The sequence below is a fragment of the Perna viridis genome, chromosome 10 (assembly GCF_037379345.1).
Source record: "Perna viridis isolate PV_CMFRI_1.1 ecotype Kerala chromosome 10, ASM3737934v1, whole genome shotgun sequence".
Lineage (NCBI taxonomy): Eukaryota > Metazoa > Mollusca > Bivalvia > Mytilida > Mytilidae > Perna > Perna viridis.
In genome coordinates, this window is record NC_142454.1 from 33,811,188 (window position 1) to 33,828,360 (window position 17,173).

Here is a 17,173-nt window from a genome sequence, read left to right on the forward strand (position 1 = left end):
AAAACATTTGATGCGTTCCTAGCAGTTTGATACATCCGGGATAGTCCAGCACTGAAGTTGAAAACACTAGCGAAGTTACTCATCCTTCTGAAAACTTTGCTTTTACTAATAAGATCAGAAATATTTATGAAATAGACACCTTCCAGTTAATATGGCAAATATTGCAGCTGCCCGTATCCAGAGAGAATTCAAAGAAGTGGTTAAAAGTGAAGAGGTATAAAAAGCACATTTTTTTCTAAGAGAAAGAGTTACATGTATAGATTGCGATTTTATACCAAAATGAACTGGCCAGATTTTATACCGATTTTAAATAGCTAGGGTACTATGAGATTTTTAAGGCTCTCTGGGTAGAGCTCTGTCCTACTTTATGTAGGCAGTGTTCACCCCTTTATTACCACGTAACACCCATGTTTTAAGTTTGAATAGCTGTCTATAATGATGATCTTGACATACATGAAATTGCCCTGGTAACTGATATGATTAATTTCCGTAGAGAGGTGTTGCTGTTTTCATTGTCCGATTTTATATGAGAAAGGCATTTGCCTCAAGTGGGGGCATAACATTTAGTAAGTTCCCTTTTATGAGAATGGATTTTTTGTCATTTACCATTTTTGCTAAATTTGATTTAAGATAATTTCATATGTGGGGGCCCAAAAAGGATATTCCATATAATTGTAATTTTTATGATTCAAACAGTTCCAAAATCAGTGAAGAATGCCTTGTTTTACCACAACCAGATGTAGATTTCCTTAAAATGTCTGAGTACTTCTTCAATCTTCAAAAAGGTCACTTTGTCTTTGATGTGGAACTTCTTATATGCACTTTTCAGTTGCACGTTTGTAATAAAGTAAACACTGATGTACTTTCACCCTTGTACTGTGGTAGGTAGGAGCTGCCTAAAAAATAAAAATAATAAAAATGGAATAAATAAACAAATAATTTAAATGCAGGATGAGTCAAATCTGTGTGTCTGGTAAAGTGGATTGAATATCTTCAGTTAGGAGTTTTGATCACATGACGGTGGGTCTTAAAAAACGTTTGGTCTAGTGGATGTTTTGACTACATTTCAAAACTTTAATAAATGGAGATTTATTTTTTTGCTTTGAGGAGGTTTATGAAAAAAATTTAGAGGAGCTTCTTTACATTTAAGATCAAGATTCGCTCACTTATTAAGACCATTTCGCAATTTTTAACCTCAAATTATCCCACTCAGTATCTCAGATTTAAATACTCATAACTTTGTTCATAGATCCAATTCAAGAATTGTTTTTCACCTGAAAAAACAGGGTACCAAAGCAGCGTTCTTGATAAGACATATTCACACATCATGGAAGCGTCATGCTAAAACATTGTGCATCTGCGGGACGCATACTCTCACAGTGATTTAGATAGCACTCGTCATTTTCGCCATTAACGAAAGTTTGTTTGTTTGTTTGTTGGGATTTAACGTCTGAGCAGCAATATTTCAGCTATATTCAGACGATGAACATGAAATTAATGATAAAATGAACATGCAATGATGAAATGAAAAAGAGATGGGACACAAGGACAATGGGGTCGACAAATATTGATAGCCACTGGAAATAGGGAGAGGTGGGTAGGGTCGGGCAATTCAGCCTCCTGTGGCGGAGCCCTATGGTTCCTACTCTGGGAGAATACCACAGTAGGGTTCTTTAACGTGCGAGGAACGTGGCATCTTCCCAACACGGTGCACCACTATGGTTTGCGGTCAGGTTTTCAGTATTATAGCCTGACAACCCCAGCATGTAACATGCCAGGGGTACCCCATTCCACCACCTGGGGCACACATCCCAGTTGGTCTGTGGGCAGAGCGCCCTAGCACCTGGCTAGGGTTCTGAGCACTATTTAGTCGCCTTTTACGACAAGCTTAGCGCTGCTGCAGGCCTATTCTTGTTACACCCGGACCTGCACGGGGGATTAACGAAAGGATTTCATTAATGACGAAAATATTTTAGATCGTTTTTGTCACTTAAAATTTGAAATGTGTATAAAAAAAAATTCCATTCAAAAAGTTTTTAAGATAAATTTTCGTCACCTTAAATATAAATGTTGTTAAAAACTGTCAATTGAAAGTTACATAATATCACCTACCCTTACGCTTTGACAAGTTTGTTACCCTACGTTTGGTAATTACCTGGTCAACCAGGTTTGCAATACATTCTATTGTTGTTAACCTGGGATCCCTGATATGTGCATCGTTTATAATCCTGTAAAGTAACAACAATTTATCAATCTTTTGATCATTAAGAACAAAAAAGATAATCCCAGGGTTCTCACTCGTCTTCAGCTGGTTGTTTTCGACCACCAATAAAAGCTTCGATTTTACTCAAATCATTTTTGATTTTAAGTATGTTTAAAAGATATATATGCATTTGTATCCTTATTTCAATGATTAGTCGTGTTGAACGATTTCGATCTATAGTGGAAGCTGACCGTTATTTACTCCCGTCATCTAGTGGATTTCAATTAATTTTAATGCAATATCGGACAGTTAGGAAGCATGAATCTACGATAAATATTTATTTTAAGATTCCCTTTTCTTCTTGAAAGGAAATCACAATGATTACGAACTGCTTCAATTTGACTCATGATTCAGGGTCAGAAGTTACTAAAAAATTACCACCCAGTATGGCAGCAGTAAGACATCATGGAGCAACCGCTTAAAGAGTTCAAAATTCTACAGTTGACTAAGGCAATGTGGCCAAGCTCCTTTCTTTCTCTTTAGTTTCTGCTTTATTTCTAGTGACTGTGATAGGGGATTTAATAGGTACAATCTGATCAAGACCTATCTTAGGAACAAGCTCACGGTTTCATCAGTCAATTCTCTTCTAAAGATCTGTCTCCATCCTTCTGATTTGAGGAGTTGTAGGTTGGAGAGGGCTTTTGAGGTGTGGTATTTGTCTGGTCATACCATAATCATGATAATAGAAGCTTTTGTCAGATAGTAGCTATTTCTAAACTGAATGCTTCAAAGCTTTTGTCATGATGTAAAAAATCTATTTTTCTAATATTAACTATTTTATTTAATTATGTAACACACGTTTTCTTATAGAAAATAACAATTATTTTGTAACATTTATTGTTATGTCTGTATCTGTAAAATTAAAATAAATATATTAAGCGTGTTTATGTCTTTAGTTTATAGTACTATTGACTATTTACAAAATTCTGCTGCCCATAATATGTCATTCGTGCTTTATGCAAAAGTGACTAAAGCCCTCAAAATCCTAGCTAAAACCCTGCTAACAATATCAGCTGTGTCCTAATACCAGGATTTTTTTTTAAAAACTGTCCCAAAAATAGTGGAAATACTTTGTGTGTCCAACATTTTTTGACAACCAGACATGTGTAACAGAAGTTTACATTTATTTATACGTGATGTTCATCATACGATATTTTTTTGCAAAAAAAAGTTTCGAACTATTTGATGTAAAGTTGTGTCAAAATATTTCAAAATGAGTAAATCCGTTAAGAACAGAAGTTTTTGGTACTTGTACATCATTGTACTTTTGTGACACGATGACTCCACATGATCCATTCCATAACCGAAATGAGAAATAAAGATCACTTGAAATTTTATTATAAAGAGGGGTTCAAAGATGACAAAATAATAATAATTGTGAAGTTGAAACTGCAGGTTATGTCTTTTTTTTTTATTAAAATGTTTTAAATGTCGCAATTTTACTATGCGTTTGGCGATTTTCTTTGCTGTTTGTTTTACGTTTAACTTGAATAATACACAGAACTTTATCTAGACATGGTGTGGGGTCAGTCTAGTTGGTAGATGTTTATTTTTATACACTAATTATCAGCAATTAAGATTCAATTAAGTTGGGGATTATTAGTTTCCTTTACGTTTAACTGTGAATAATGCATTGGAATTAGATATAGTGACAGCTTGGGGTCAGTCTAAGTGGTAGATGCTTATACATTAGTTATCAGCAATTACAATACAAAACAGTCTATTGATTGCACAACTTGAAGTTTTAAAAGAAAATAATTGTAAATTTCACCATGGAGAAATCCATAAGCTTTCATTTATCATCCATTCAAATCAGATTCTATTAAAATATTATAACAGTTATAAGAGAAACCAAAATGTTACATCTAATTTTTTAAGTCCAGTTTAAAATTATTTGAGGAAAGGACAGTTGCATTATTTTGTCTTTCTTTTAATTATATGTACTGGAGTATAAGATGTGTCTTACTTGAAGTTTTTTTATTTATATTTTAATATTCAGATGCATTCAGGGTTCAGTGTTCTAGGATTTTTCAGAAATTGAGGTTTCCTCGGGAAAAATCCATATAAAATCAACTTTCCCACAGTTAATGACTGCTTTCCTAACAAAACAAATCCTTACAGCATATGAAGTTTTCAACTTGCCATGGGAAAGTGTAACTAAGTACCTAACTTTCCCTGACCCAAGCTTCACTTGCCCCGGGTAGCGGGAAATTGGAATCCTAGAACACTGCGGATTGAAAAAAAAACAGGAAATTGAAGCCATACATATAAATCAACAAAGCAGAAAGTTGTTTGTTTATCAATTGTATTAGGTCACAATACCAGAATTCACATGATCTTGAACTGGCTTTGAAGTCACTGATGTGACCAACAACTTTTTTGTTTTTTGTTTCCACATTAACCAATAAAATTTTTGGGGGTTCTTTAAAAAGACTAGTTATGTCATTGTTGGTATCAGTCTCACCGTGAGTCAACAAAGATTGCGGTCTTTCTTCAAATGAAAGTTTCAAGAGACAGAACCAACCGCTACAGAAAGTTCAAGCAAGCGCCAGTGTTTCCAGACTGACACACTGACACCACCTACTACACCAACAACTACTCCAACTTCCACTCCTACAAAACCAAAGAAAGAAAGAACAAGAAGCAGACCAGGGTTATTGCAGTTGGTGCAGAGATGGAAAGAGGTCTAATGCTCTAGTCAATGTTACTACAAATCTACAGAGATCAACATGGGTCAGACAGGAGAGTCATCCAGAACACAAGTTAGTCAGCATTGCTAGACAGCCACAGAACCATCAACCAACCCTAGAACAGACTAGTTCCCACCCATGCAAAGAGGCCCAGCTGAGAACAATGTATTTCATCATGGAAGTTTAACCTATCAATACATATGCACACTCCACTACTACAGCTTCAGAGACTCAACAGATGTCCAGACCTACAAGAACCAGCCAACTTCTATAACAGTCATGGTTCACAGACAGACATGATTGATTTCTGTAATCAGGCAGTAGAAGACAGCATACTGAGAGACATCAGCTACAAGAAGCAGATTGGTATCATCCTTGACAAGACCACTGATATAACAGTCAATAAGAAGCTGTGAATTTACATCAAATGCCTCACAGAGAACAACACCCCAGTCATCCACTTCTTAGACATGATGTCAGTAGTAGATGGTAGAACAGAGACTATAGTGACTGCAATTGACAGTTTACTCAAAAGCAAAGACATACCACCAAAGAAGCTGTCAACTTTAGATGATGCATGTGTTGGTGCACTACTCAGACAGAGAAACAACCTCTGCTTGATCCAGATTCACTGCATCACACACAGAGTAGCCCTTGCAGCTGGTCAGGCCTGCAGAGATGTTACATACTTTGCAGAGTATCAGCTTGCAAATGTATATCATATTTATCATCTTTTCATCAGTTATTTATTTTTATTTTATAGTGCTTTCTTGTATTATATATTAAAATATTTGTTAAATCATTGCTCTTTGATTGTATGTCTTTCCCTTTGTCTGTCTGTTTGCCAGTCTTGTTGCTCTTTTATTTGTCTTGTTTGGGTTATGTCTCCTGGCATTGTTGGTTTAGTTTTTTTTACTTTTGTCACAAAATGAATATCACAAGTAGTTATGACATGAAGCCAGTAAACACTAAACAACACATTTGAAAATGAAAATGGCGTAAACCTATTAGTATTAAAGTTAAGTAACTAAATACACATACATTATACATGGAGTTATGCCAGCAAACAGAATAAGTTTATTTTCAAATAAAAAAAGAGATGCGGAGTTTACTTGACACAGTTTGATAAGTATGACATGCATAATTGCAATAAGATATGGTTTTGTATGACATAGGAAATGATAACTACATATGTAGTACTGTAGACACTAAAAGTAATGAATGTAGTGTTCAAACTGGCGTTCAACCAGGAAAAAGGGTAGGACCCCACAAGTTCTTCTGGGATTCACCTTCCCAAAGAAAACATATTCATATAGGAAAACTTTCGTCTGAAACATTGTTGGCCTTCCAGAAAGATCATAATCAATGCCAATTTTCCATCTGTAGAAAGTAAGAACATTGTTAAGCTTTAAGAATCTATTTTTTACATTTAATCTATACAAAACGATTTCCGGCATGAAAATCTCCCTTGCTCTTCTGTGTGACCTACCATTTTACCCCAAATAATCTGAACTGGAAATGGGGAAACATCTAAATTTATGAGTTTTCCCCAAAGTTTGAAATCGTTTATTCAGAGTTTGGCATAGAATGCTGGGTATTTTATGATCACTTTAACAGTAAAGAGCTTTATTTAAAAATGTCTGAGTTGTTCTGATCAATTAACATGTACCATTTTATAATGTTTTCAATAAATCACAATGAAGCATTTTGCTTTGACAAAAGTTTCTTATGAGGTTTTAGACAAATTTCTATACATACATTTGTATTTAGGGCAAGCTTCACTACTTATTAGCTATTATAAAAAAAAATGTGAGTGACCTTACTCATTACATGTGTATTTTGTTTTTTCTTTTAATTCTAGAATTTTGTGAGGTGTTAGTGGAAATACATGTAATGCATAAGGATGTTCGCTGATCATGTTCTGTCATTTTTGTCAAATTTTCGGACTCCGATTTTATCCATTTCATAGCATAATTATTTTTTGCCCAGTAATGCCCCTTTTCTTTTCATAATTTCATTAAACACACCTTAAAATGTTATTTGAGAATTTTTTTATGAAATCTTTATTATTTCTTTAGTGGATTTAACAGATAAAGCCTACTAAAACATAACCTATTAAGATAAATCTAGAGAAATTCTTTTCTGGCCAAAATTTTAAATGCTTACATTGTACATATATATCTATAAGATAAGCTCTCTAACCCATTTTTTTATGTGACCACACAAAATTTGTGGTCGTATAATGTTATGGTGCAGTCATCCTCATCATTGTCATCGGCATTGCCTTTGAACATGTTTCTGTGTGATAACTTTAGATGTGGTTGACCAGTTATTATGAAACTTTGATATCATTTTATTAACCCCTTAAGGAAGGTTCTTACTGATTTAGAATTACGGGCCAATATGGGCCACTCCATAAAATTGACTTTTTTTGGGTCCGATTTAAAAAATTTTTTTTTGATTCCTTATGAAAATCCCTGCTTGCATTTTTCAATCTGATTTCAGATATCTCTGTGGTTTCAAGTTAAAAGGGTTAAAGGAACCACAACCCAAAAAAATAGACTTTTTATTTTTTGTCTGATTTTGAAAATTTTTATTTGAATTTCAAATTTTGTGCAGTATAGTATCCAAACCAGTTGTTGTCAATAATGAATTGTTAGTCCCTATGCTTAAGTGTATTAGAAACTGATACTGTGCTCACACTTACCCTATCTGTTCTGGGTTCAACCAATGTGGTCGTATCATGCTGCAACCCTTAAAGCTTTCATTTATTCTTCTTTTGTTCTATTATTAGATTTCACAACCCTTTGAAATCCTTATTATTCTTAATATACCAGTGAACATCATTGATAGCAGTGTTCTACTTGGCCATTTGAAAAATGTATGTTGAGCAGTGTTTGGATTTTTTTTTTCACTGCATTTGTTTAAAGCCCAGCAAATTGGCAAGTACATGTACATGTACCATTAAAACTCAACCTGCCCTCAAAGGTTTCAACTTACCCCTTAAACTGAGCCTGCACAATATTGTCACTGAATGCTGACCACACTAAATATGTTTAGTCATTTGAGTGAGGTATTATGTGATACCCTACGAAAAGTTACATGTCTGTCTGTCTGTCCCTGAAAATTTCCTGATCATAACTTGAAAACAGATCATTGAATTTTTTTTTACTTAGCACAGTTGTTTAGTACCATGAAATACAGGTCAAGTTCAATTTTCAGCAAAATCGAAAATGTAGTTTTTGAGCTTTTCACCATTACACAGCCATGTATCACTGAATGTTCCATTAATACTTGATTTTTTTTTTTATAGATATGACTTATAGGGGTTTCCTAATGCAAAAAATGGAGTTGGTTATTGGTCAATCCAAGTGGCCCATCCTCTAATCTGAATGGAATTGGATGAAACTTTCACAAGTTCCTTATCACATGATCGTGCACCTCCAATTTTGTTTTTCCATCTGAATGACTTTTTGCGTTTCTTCTATAGTTCCTTGGGAGGGAAGCTGGGGTATCACCAAGTGAGCTTAACTCACAGTTTCCTAATCTATGCTTTGTTATGTCCCTTGAGTTTGGAACATTATTCTGTAATATCCCTAAACTATTTTATTTTACAAATGTCACACATTTTTAAATTCATGGTTAGGAATTGTGGCTTTGCACTTATTAGGAATTATTTTCAAGAAATTCATGTGAATATCTTTCTAATTACAGATGAAGCAAAAATCTTATACATGCAATTTTATTTTTAATGATCTATCTATCTATTTATCCTCTTAATGCCCATCAGCACATAAGGCCTCAACCAGCCGACGCCACAACTGCCTATCATTTGCTTTCTTCTCTGTTTCCCTCCAGGTTTTCCATATATCTTTCATCTCCTGTTCGACCATCCTTTGCCATGTCTCATTCAGGCGTCCTCTTTTTCGCTTCTCATCAGGTGTCCATCTTAGTGCAATCTTAGGGGTATTTTCTCTTCTTTTAAAACATGCCCAATCCAATGCCACCTCCTTTTTTTTATCTCTTTTTCCATGTAGCACTGCTTGGTCTGAAGGTATAGTTCTTTATTTGATATTTGAGCTAGGTGTTGTGGAATGAGGAGAGTTTTTTTTCATGTCAGTGTGTATTATTCTCCAGCATTCAGCCCCATAAAGTAACACAGACTTCATATTACTATTGTATATTTTGAGCTTTGTGTTCATTCTGATTGACCCACTTCTCCATATGGATTGCAGTTGGCAGAATGCATTTCTAGACTTGCTTATTCTGGCTCTAATATATTTCGCTGTCCCATTTAAAATGAGGCTAGCCTTAAACATTTCCTATACTGAGGAAAATTTGCATAATTATAGAAATAATTGAAATTTACAACCTTCTGAACAGCATCTTTTTATTTTTAGGTTGAACGATGCAAAATAAAGGTAGCTTTAAAGAATGATATGTATAATGAATTAGAGGGAACCATTGCTGGCCCTCCAGACACACCATATGCTGGAGGAACATTTAAATTGGAAATAAAAATACCAGAAACCTATCCCTTTAACCCACCAAAGGTAGGTATTCTCTTCTTATAGTTATTCATTTAAAGTTTTTAATGTATACCTGTCAACAAAGTATGAGGCATATCTATTATTGTATCTTCTTCCATAGGCCATTGTACATGTGCATTTTGAACTCCTCTAGCATAGAAGCAAATGATTTTTCCCCACTACTGTATGAATATTTGATTGTACCAAACTCTTTAATTTGGTTCATATATTTAGCTGAATAGAGATGTTTGAAAATGTTAATGAGACAATTATCACTGCATGATTCTTAGATAGAAGATTTTTATACCCTGCCACAAGAGTTGCAAGGTACATTTGTATTATGTGGCACCCTCCAAAAAAAAAATTGCGTCAGCTTATCTATCAGACAGTCCTATCAGTTTCAAGATGGTAACTTCAAAAGTAATTGAAGGATCTTTTTTCAAACTTTAAATATTGATCAAATTTGACTTTCAGAGGGATAGATGTAACTTGGGGATATAATAGATTTTTTTGGTAAAGTTTATTGCAATTATATGAAATGATTTCCTAAAGTGCAACTTCCATCCACCTTCAAATTATCAATTAAAGGAATTTTGGTTGAATGAAGTTTATAAGAATCTTGTGAATCACAGGGCTGGCTCTCTATACCAGAATTTTAATAATCTTTACTCATGGAAGCCACAGCCAGCAAGATAATTTATTTCCCCACTTAGACTTAGGTCGAGACTAGAAGAGGAACTTTTGATAGTTTATTCTGAATAAAAATACCTGTGTCAACATTAAAATCATAGTGTGAAAGGATTTAAGTTTTCCAATTTTAATTTCTTTGTTCAAATCTTTTCTAATTTGTCTTTCAGGTAAAATTCACAACCAGAATATGGCATCCAAATATTAGTTCAGTTACTGGAGCTATCTGTTTAGACATCTTAAAAGATCAGTGGTAAGTTAAGTTCATAGAGCTATTAGTGTGACTTCTGTCAAACAAACAAAACCCAAGTAAATGTTTTACTGTGTCATCTATATATGTACTATATGGTATAAAAAGATATGTATTGTTTTATGTGAAGCCATATCAGTGAATATCATGTACAGGTATGATTTTGACCATTTACGAGTAGGTCCCCCATCACAACCATTGGGACTTATACTGCAAATTGTGAATTGTCAAGACTGTACACATTAATACTTACTAATTCAATTTTGATGTGTTAAATCATTGCAATGAACACTCCCCCAAGACATGCAAAATTACACCCAATATAAAATCATCCTCCAGAAAATATATCCCTTAAATCTGCCTCAATGATCTTTTCACGTAAATTCATAGGAAAAGTACCATAAGATTAAAAGTTGTAGTTCCCAAATGGGCTGGACTCCCTCATTGCCTCAATTGAAAATGTGATGAAAAGTTCAATCATTAACTTGGGCTAGGCATATTTGATATACCTTGAATAAGAAAAATAAGGTGAAGCAGTCATATTCATTGATAAATAATTGTCTATATCTGTCTCTCGGTCTCATTGTTTTGGTATGTTTCATTTCAACTTTCACTTTCAAAATACTATGTGCTTGGTGATATTAACTTCAGTTTTAGTATAATGCAGATTGGACATGAAAAAGAATCTTGATTTTAAGATTTTTTCACAAATTTGGGAATTTTCCCCAGTCAGGGGAATTGAGCCACCAAGAGGGGAATGACCTCAAATACAGTAGTAACCTCATCCCTGATCTGTTCAAACTTGTATAATGCTTAATAATGACTTTGAGCACACAATACATATGTATACATATGTAACTCAGGCACTTATTCATTCCATCACGAAATATAATTCTTAGACCCTGATGATTGTAAATGAACCAAATACTTGGTTAGATAATAGTAATAAATAAACACATATAATTTTTTTTATTCCATATGAAAATGAAACAATTGTAAAATAAATTCAATATATCTTAAAACATGTACTATGTTACATGTTATATAATTTTATCGTTGCCAGACTTTTAAAAATAGACAATGCTCAAATAAAGTCAATATATATCAAAACAGAAAAAAATTGATGATACAGACTGTAAAATTTGGAGATAAATGTGTTTTATTTGAAGATTTGGAGACATCAGTTGTAGATTGTGGTGGTTGCTATTAGAGTATACTGACAACACTTTAATCAAGCCAGTAAACAGTAATTTATGATCATCAGTCATGATTTGTGGCAACGGATCTCTTTATAAAATAGCTATTTTCATACTTACGCAGTATGTCTGTATCATTGCAATTTAATATCTTAGGGATAATATTTGAACATGAGGAAAAGTTGAAGGGGTTATTCATGAAATACTTTTATATGTAATTTTATGACCATAGTCAGTGCAATTCTATTCATGTTGAATGTTGCCTAAGAAAGTAAATTTTTTGAGGATGTGAAAATTCTTACAAATAATAAATGAATGATGCCAGATGTAATAAAACCTTTGTTTGTTTACAGGGCTGCTGCTATGACATTACGAACAGTTTTATTGTCTTTACAAGCTTTATTAGCGGCGGCTGAACCTGATGATCCACAAGATGCAGTTGTAGCCAAACAATATAAAGAATGTCCTGAAATTTTTGCTAAAACAGCTCGTCATTGGACAAATATATATGCTGGTGGTTTGTGTTACTTTTTCCCCCATAGTCAGCCAGTGATATAATTAATTTTGTAGGTGACTTCAAAGACCAGATGTGGATTTTTACTAAAGGTTTTCCACTATATTTCAAATTGCATAAGAGGCTATTTATTAAGCAGGCTTATTTCCCATTGAATGGTATGATCAAACTTTCACTTATGGTACTTCTGGTTCATTTGTAAAAAATCACTTATGAAACAGACTAATAATTGACATGCATCTGTAGTTCGACTTCAACAAACCACATAAATGAATGCAATCTAAGTCACCAACCTGGATATCTCATGAAAGTCTTCAGTTTAACCATCTCGATGATGAAAAATTAAAACCTCTCCAGACTTGAAAGGGGATCTATGTTTTTTTGCATTTAATGTAGTGAATAACATTGGTTTATTTGACTTTTATCGCATATTTAATTTTGCTTTGACTTGCCCTATCAATTGTTAAAGGCAAAATATGGTGTACATGTACTTTGAAAAATCTGAAATCCACATTCACTGTTTTAATAAAAATCACATATTAAAGATATTCATTTGTAGTTTGTTATTTTAGGTCCTCATCGAGAACAAGACTTAGAAAATAAAATTACACAAGTTATGGGAATGGGATTTGATGAGGTAAGTTGAGCTTAACTGGGCAGTGGATATATTCAAGATACTTTTGAGTGAAGGGTTACTGTAAGATGAACTGTAAGACTCTTCTAAAACACCTTTAGTGCCAATGCTATATCAGTTATATCAAAGACCCTGATGTAGCAAAAACATTGCCAGCTATACATGATTGATATGTTGTTGTTCCAGCAGACAAAGCCCAAAACAACATTGTTTTTGTCTGCAAAACATATTACATGAATGTTTACGATAAAAGGTAGACAAGAAAAATATAGCAGTGATAAGACTTATACTGTCACTCACTGTCAAAAGAAGAGATAGTGGATAACCATAAATCTGTGCTGTCCTCTATTGGTCTCTCTACCGATGATGATTGTGATTTACCGTCTATGTACTGGATTCCTAAACTCCACAAGAATCCATACAAACAACGTTACATAGCTGGATCTGCAAAATGTACCACAGCACTTGTTACTCCTGTAGTGGATCCTGAAAAATTAGAAAGATCTAATGGAGACCCTCAATTCAAGATTATTACAGTGGATTCCGCTTATTTTGCATAGCCTATTTGCCAGCAAAAATTATGCAAATAACCGGGCTATTCTTATAACCAAAATTACGATTTTACCGGAAGTGTGAGTTCAGGTAAGACGACGATACTTTTTGTATCGTGATAGAACTCTTAACAAATAGGCTTCTGGAACAGGGTTATGTTGCTACAAGATTGAAGTCATCACTATAGTAGTTTTATGGTCGTCATCATGAACTTGTGGATTGTTATGGTGTATTCATCAGCACCATGAAAACTGATTTATTTAACGGGTCATAGTTTTCCTTTCCTCATTTGTCTACCCCGAACTTGACTTTTTATGAGCAACTCGGCGGGTGTTTCTAGAAAAGCAGAGGATGCTTACCCTACCGGTGCACCTGGTCCATGCTCCCAATTTTTAGTGGAGTCCGATTTGCTCATTTGCTTTTGTTACTTTGTATGTATGAATTTAGTTACTTTATGTTCTTTGTTGTGTATGTCTGTTTTCCATGTCGGGTCTTTCTTCCTGGATTACATTCTTTTGATCACCGCTATAACCTTGGTTCCCTTGATTACTCTTAAACAAATTGACAAACAGTTCATTTTACATGTATTGCTCATCTAATTTAGTAGGATTATATACCAATAATCCTTTCATTTGCTTCTTATTTGCTGTAATATGATGCCTTTGTTTTTAAAATCCCTTATTTTATGCTTACAAATTCATTAAGAAAAAATGACAACAAGAAATGTTTTATGACATAAATTTGGTTTTCTTTGTAGGGTAAGGCAAGAGTTGCTCTGTCATCACATAACTGGGATATAGAGAGAGCAACAGAGAATTTACTGAGCTAATACACAGATGATTTAGACATTTAACAAAATCTGCATCCTTTTGTTATTTATGTTACATCATGTGATATTGTTACAATAGAGGGCAGGAGTACTTTACCAGCAACCGATAGAGTAAAAAGACTTCTGAAGTTTATATGTGTTGCTATCTTTCATTGTTCATTAATTCATACAAACCGGTTTTATTGTAGATCTCTGGTTATCTTGTTAGAGTGTTTGTCACAAGCTTCAGTCTATTTGTGACATGTTTGATTGTGTTAAGGAGGTAGACCTAAGGTAAGGGACACATCTCTTATAAATCATTGGAATATTTGTATTCGGCATTTTACATCAATCCTATGTAAGCATCTAATTAACTTGGATTAATTTTATTCTGCTTCAAACAAAAGCTTGAGAGGTTTTCTTAAAAATAAATATATAATGCAAATATATCACTGATTTCATGAGTTATGTCCCTTACCCTAGGTCTACCTCCTTAAATTGATATTTTATCATGAGTTGTGATTGTTTAAAGATGAACAAGTTATTGTTTCTCCTCCAAACTGTCTTTTCAACTATAGTTGAAACAATTAAAACTTCTTGTTCAAAGAAAAGGAGATGGCATGTTTGTGTATGTATTTGTAAAGGCGAATTGAATTGTCACTAGTTGTCCATTTGTTTTTAAGTAATTCCATGATATTTTAGAGGATACAAAGTAATGTACCTGCAATCTACCTGTTATTTGAAATCCGGATATGAGAATAGGGCATACTTTAAGTATACAAAATATGTTAGCTAAAGAAGAAGTTGTATTCATTTTCTCGGATAGCTACGTCCGCAGGCTGGAATATTTACTTTTAATATTTGATCATAACTAAATTCAAAATTATGTCAAAATCTTGAAGTAAAGGAAGTTCAATACAATGACACAAAAAGGAAAATGAATTGTAACAATTTTTTTTTAAATGAAAAATGAAAGTATGATTTAAGAAAAGTTCTCTCTGATATATATTTTGCTGTAAGGTGAAATTTTTATGAGTCATTGTTAAAATTGCCCAAATCATGTATAAGTTAATATTAAGGAAGGAGTGATTGTGTATGTGTGTGTATCTTATGAGTTTGTTTCTTGTATTAAAAGTTTTATGCTTGTATGTTTACTTGCTGTATATTCATTATATAAATGCACTTAGCTTAAACAAAAATTTGTGTCAGAAGTATAAAACAAGAGAAATTTTCAAGATCCAAAGTCCATAACCCATTCATGATAATTAAAAACCCATTACTCTTGCCCTCTATAAATATCACCTCATATTTACTACTTATGTGATTAAGTCATGTGATCTTTAAAATGTGACATGTATGGGTAGAAGTTTATCATTGACATTAAAAACAACTTACTGTATGTTTGAATGAATACCAGTCTCTTAAAAACTGTGAAGATATTTCTCTGACAGTTGGTTTTTGCATTCAACTTGTACAAAATAATTTATGCAACAGTTTTTACTCACATAAAACTGAACAAAAACCAAATGTAATCTCAAAAAAGTTTAATATTTATCCTTCTTTGGATAGATATACTTTGGTATACCATTGCCAATTAATCTGTCTATATTCTGTTTAATATCTCAAAAAGGCTTTTAAATATAATACTTTTTTTGGCAGAAGTTGAAGATCACTTTTGTTTTTCCAATAATGATTTTAAAGACCAAGAAAAATTAAAACAGGTATCAAGTGCTTTAGTGCATCAGTTTATTTTTTCATTCTTAAGTCCTATAAGAATATCTTGTGTTTTTTAAGATATCTCTGGAATATTTATTTATTTGTTTTTTAAAGTTAAAATGAAACAAAGAACTTCTGATGATTACCTCAAAAATTTGTATTTTAACTAAAAACTAATTTTTTAACATTAATCTGATGGAGGAAGTGTAGTACATGTATATTAAATTTTCTTAAGTTCATGATTTCTTTTCCTTTATTGTCAAGTCAGTGTTTGTATTGACTGTATTTTTTATTTATAGATTTTAAATTATTTGTCAATACATTAAAATATATGATATTATGGCTGATCACATAGAAACTTATGGGAAATACTATGAAGTGGAAACTTGGTATACTAGTATTTTCTTTATCCGTGATTTCTCATTTTCATTCTTCATATCTTTTGACACAATGACTTTTGTTACATGTTAATCGAGTTTTGTGTTTTGCAATGTAGATCTCGTGGGAATGAAAAGTTACACAGCAGTCTTCAAATTTATGCAATTCAGTTTGTAAAGCTACTGAAAACTGTTCACTTTTGGGTAAGAACTTAAGATTTTAATGCTTTTCACCCTAGGATATATTATTCACTGAAATATCAATTGTCTTCTATTTCTGTGACTGTGCTAAACTTTGTATTTTGTGGTCAAGGTCACAACTGCCATATACAAATGTACATGTAATTTGTTTATTCAAATGTCATGATGTCATAAAGAGAAAGCTGAAAAAAAAAAGTTCTGATTTTGTCGAAGTTAAGCAATGGATTTTTCATTATATATCTGAAGAACAAACCAATCATTTCAATATTAACAAAAGACAAGAAAAAAACAAGATTAATTAAGAACTATTTTGCAGTAGTTGTATATATTGATCACATGAGGCTTGTTAGATCTGTAAACTTTTGCTTGGAATACCTGAGTACATGGTACAAGTTGTTAAATAAACTCAAATAAACATTTTTTTATCAGTAATGGTGTGATCTTTGTTTTTTATTAGACTCCAACTTTTTGTTTTGTACTGTGACTTGGGAAATTATTGTATTTAAGTATCAGTCTTCATAAAAATCAGACAGGAGGTGATTCATGCTTATCAAAAACCCACTGGAATCATTTTTATTTATTTTTCAGAAACAGCTATAGACCACATAGTTATTCTTAGTTTTTATTTGGTTGTTGCACTTTGGAGATAAAAATTTTATAGATTGTACATGAAATTTGCTAGTACTTAATATCACAATGAGAAAAAAAAATGGATTTAAATTTTGCTTTATTGATAAGAAATTACTTTACAACACA

General features: G+C 32.9%; 1 protein-coding gene across 1 annotated transcript; it reads left to right on the top strand.

Annotated features, from left to right (window-relative positions):
• The first annotated feature begins 27 nt into the window (after positions 1–27).
• LOC148605510 (ubiquitin-conjugating enzyme E2-22 kDa-like) lies at positions 28–16,849 on the top strand. Its single transcript, XM_088549230.1, has 6 exons — positions 28–214; positions 9,354–9,506; positions 10,340–10,422; positions 11,969–12,132; positions 12,702–12,766; positions 14,073–16,849. Exons 1-6 carry the CDS (start codon positions 152–154, stop codon positions 14,142–14,144), a joined length of 600 nt encoding a protein of 199 aa, XP_088405356.1. The 5' UTR covers positions 28–151; the 3' UTR covers positions 14,145–16,849.
• The last annotated feature ends 324 nt before the right edge of the window (positions 16,850–17,173 follow it).